Source organism: Nestor notabilis, unplaced genomic scaffold (genome assembly GCF_000696875.1).
Source record: "Nestor notabilis isolate BGI_N333 unplaced genomic scaffold, ASM69687v1 scaffold16849, whole genome shotgun sequence".
NCBI lineage: Eukaryota > Metazoa > Chordata > Aves > Psittaciformes > Psittacidae > Nestor > Nestor notabilis.
In genome coordinates this window covers 1-2,343 of record NW_009945225.1, presented here as the reverse complement: position 1 = coordinate 2,343, position 2,343 = coordinate 1, and the positions used below count along the sequence as shown (strand labels likewise).

The following is a 2,343-nucleotide window of genomic DNA, read 5'->3' as shown; positions in this document are numbered from 1 at the left end:
ACCCGGGCCTTGAACACTGCCAGGGATGGGACATCTCCCACCTCTCGGTGTCCCACCACCCTGACAAGGAAGAACTTCCTCCTAAGGTCCCATCCATCTCAATCTTCCCTTTGGCAGGTTAAAGCCATTCCCCCTTGTCCCATCCCGCCAGCTCCTCATCCAAAGCCCTTCTCCAGCTCTCCTGCAGCCCCTTTGGGCGCTGGAAGCTGCTCTGATGTTTCCTCAGAGCTTTAAGGTCCCTTCTAACCCGTTCCATGCTACTCGGACACTCAAGTGGACACCCAGCAGAAGTTTCCAGCTCTTCAGCTGTGGCCACCACTGAGAAGCCAAGGTGAAGCGTGACCAACTCACCTTGGTCCTTGTACACGTGGCCGGCCACATGGACTCCAGCCCATCCTCTTTGTTGTAGGTGCTTCAGTCTTTCCTCTACCACCTCGGTGATATCCAGGAAGTTCTCATCAAAGCCAAGCCTCTCCACCAGAGGACAATACTGCCCCAGCAGCTCTAGGAGGAGAAGACAGCCGAGGATGACATGGACACACCTGATCCCACGATGTCTACATGGCTTGGAAGGGACCTCCAAGCTCATCTAGTTCCAACAGGGCCACCTTCCACTACAGCAGCTTCCTCCAAGCTGGCCTTGACCACTGTCAGGGATGGGACAACCCATTCCAATGTCCCACCATCCTCATGGTGAAGAACTTCTGCCTAAGACCCCATCTCAATGTCCTCTCTGGCAGGTTCAAGCCATTCCCCTTTGTCCCATCCCTCCATCCCTTGTCCAAAGACCTTCTCCAGGTTTCCTGGAGCCCCTTTAGGCCCTGGAGCTGCTCTAAGGTGTCCCCTTGAGGAGCCTTCTCTTCTCCAGCTGCCCCAGCCCAGCTCTCTCAGCCTGTGTCCATAGAAGAACTTCTGCCCCACGAGGGTGGTGGGACACTGGGATGGGTTGAAGGGAGAAGCTGGGGCTGCCCCCGCCCTGGTAGTGTTCAAGGCCAGGTTGGAGCAACCTGCTCTAGGGGGAGGTGTCCTTCTAGAGCAGGAGAACATCAGATGCTACTACAGATGCACACGGAGCGTAACCCAAAGGGGTTGCCCTCTACCTGTGACCTTGTAGGACATTTCCCTGTAGGGAGTGAGATCTTCTCCATTAACCAGCACCAAGTGAGGACACTTCTCTTTAGCCTCCTTGAGAGCCATCAGCTTCTTTACTCCGTGTTCCCTGGCTTCGTAGTTACACGTAACAACAAGGGCTTTCTGTTGCACACCTAAAACCAAGAGTAAATTGGGAGTAACGCTGAGGTTCTCGGCACTTCACTGAGGTCTGCTCAGAGAAGATGCTTGGAGGCCCACCACTGGAGGAGGAGGAAACCAACCCACCCAAATCTTCCTCTACAAGAGCACGAGGAGGCCAAATCTGACGCCTCAAAGTGCACTTTTACTCTGGGCTTTCTCCACTGAGTAGCCACTACTACCTGCCACGTCATTCCTTCCTAAGTCCTGGCTGGAACGGAGCATTCCTTAAGTAAGCTCAACCTTCAAGCCCCCAACCTGCTCCGACACGTCAGGAAGCGCCTCTACTTGTGCTCCCGAGGGTTTAGTAATCCCGTAGTCCCAACTACACGGTGCTTTGCTCGTGTATCTCACCACACGTAGGTCCTTCTACAAAGAGTGAAGGAACTCCTACCTAAAGGCTTGTCTCTTAGGTCAGGAGCACGGATCATCTCCACTTGGGCGTAGAAACAGTCCAGGTCAAGGTGGACAATGACTCTACTCCGTGCTGAGGAGGACATGCTCTTCCTCCCTCCAAGGAGTAAAGGAAGAGTTTCAGAGCGATGGCGCCACGCCGTGTTCAAGTCATCCATAGGAATGAAGAGCTACTCTAAGGTTACGTCAGCGAGTAAGTCGGCCACAGCAAAGCTCGCTACTAAAGAGGCTTTTTGGAGGGGTTCTTGGGTTTGGGATTCACCGCGGGGTTTTGGAATGTTGCTTTAGGGATCCAACATCCTTCTTGTGGCGGTATTCCTGATGGATCCTGTGCCTTTGAGGCCATTAAGAGCGCTCCGCTGGAGATCTGGGCACTGGGGATGGGAAGTCACCAAGATGAGATGGGAAGGAGAAGGGGAAGGGAAGGAGAAAGGGAAGGAGAAGGGGAAAGAGAAGGGAAGGAGAAAGGGAAGGAGAAGGGAAGGAGAAGGGAAGGAGAAAGGGAAGGAGAAGGGGAAGGGGAAGGAGAAGGGAAGGAGATGGGGAAGGCAAGGAGAAGGGAAGGAGATGGGGAAGGGAAGCTGAAGGGAAGGAGAAGGGAAGGAGATGGGGAAGGAGAAGGGGAAGGAGAAGGGGAAG

General features: G+C 54.2%; 1 protein-coding gene across 1 annotated transcript in view; it reads right to left on the bottom strand.

Moving 5' to 3' along the window:
* Positions 1-1,801, bottom strand: part of POLI (polymerase (DNA directed) iota) — a gene marked incomplete at its 5' end in the record, with an annotated part of 5,861 nt that extends 4,060 nt beyond the window's left edge. Inside the window, 3 exons of the mRNA XM_010022776.1 lie at positions 352-504; positions 1,101-1,265; positions 1,685-1,801. Of these exons, the coding sequence (XP_010021078.1) occupies positions 352-504; positions 1,101-1,265; positions 1,685-1,801 (435 nt within the window). The remainder of the gene's footprint in view (positions 1-351; positions 505-1,100; positions 1,266-1,684) is intronic.
* Between the last annotated feature and the right edge of the window lie 542 nt (positions 1,802-2,343).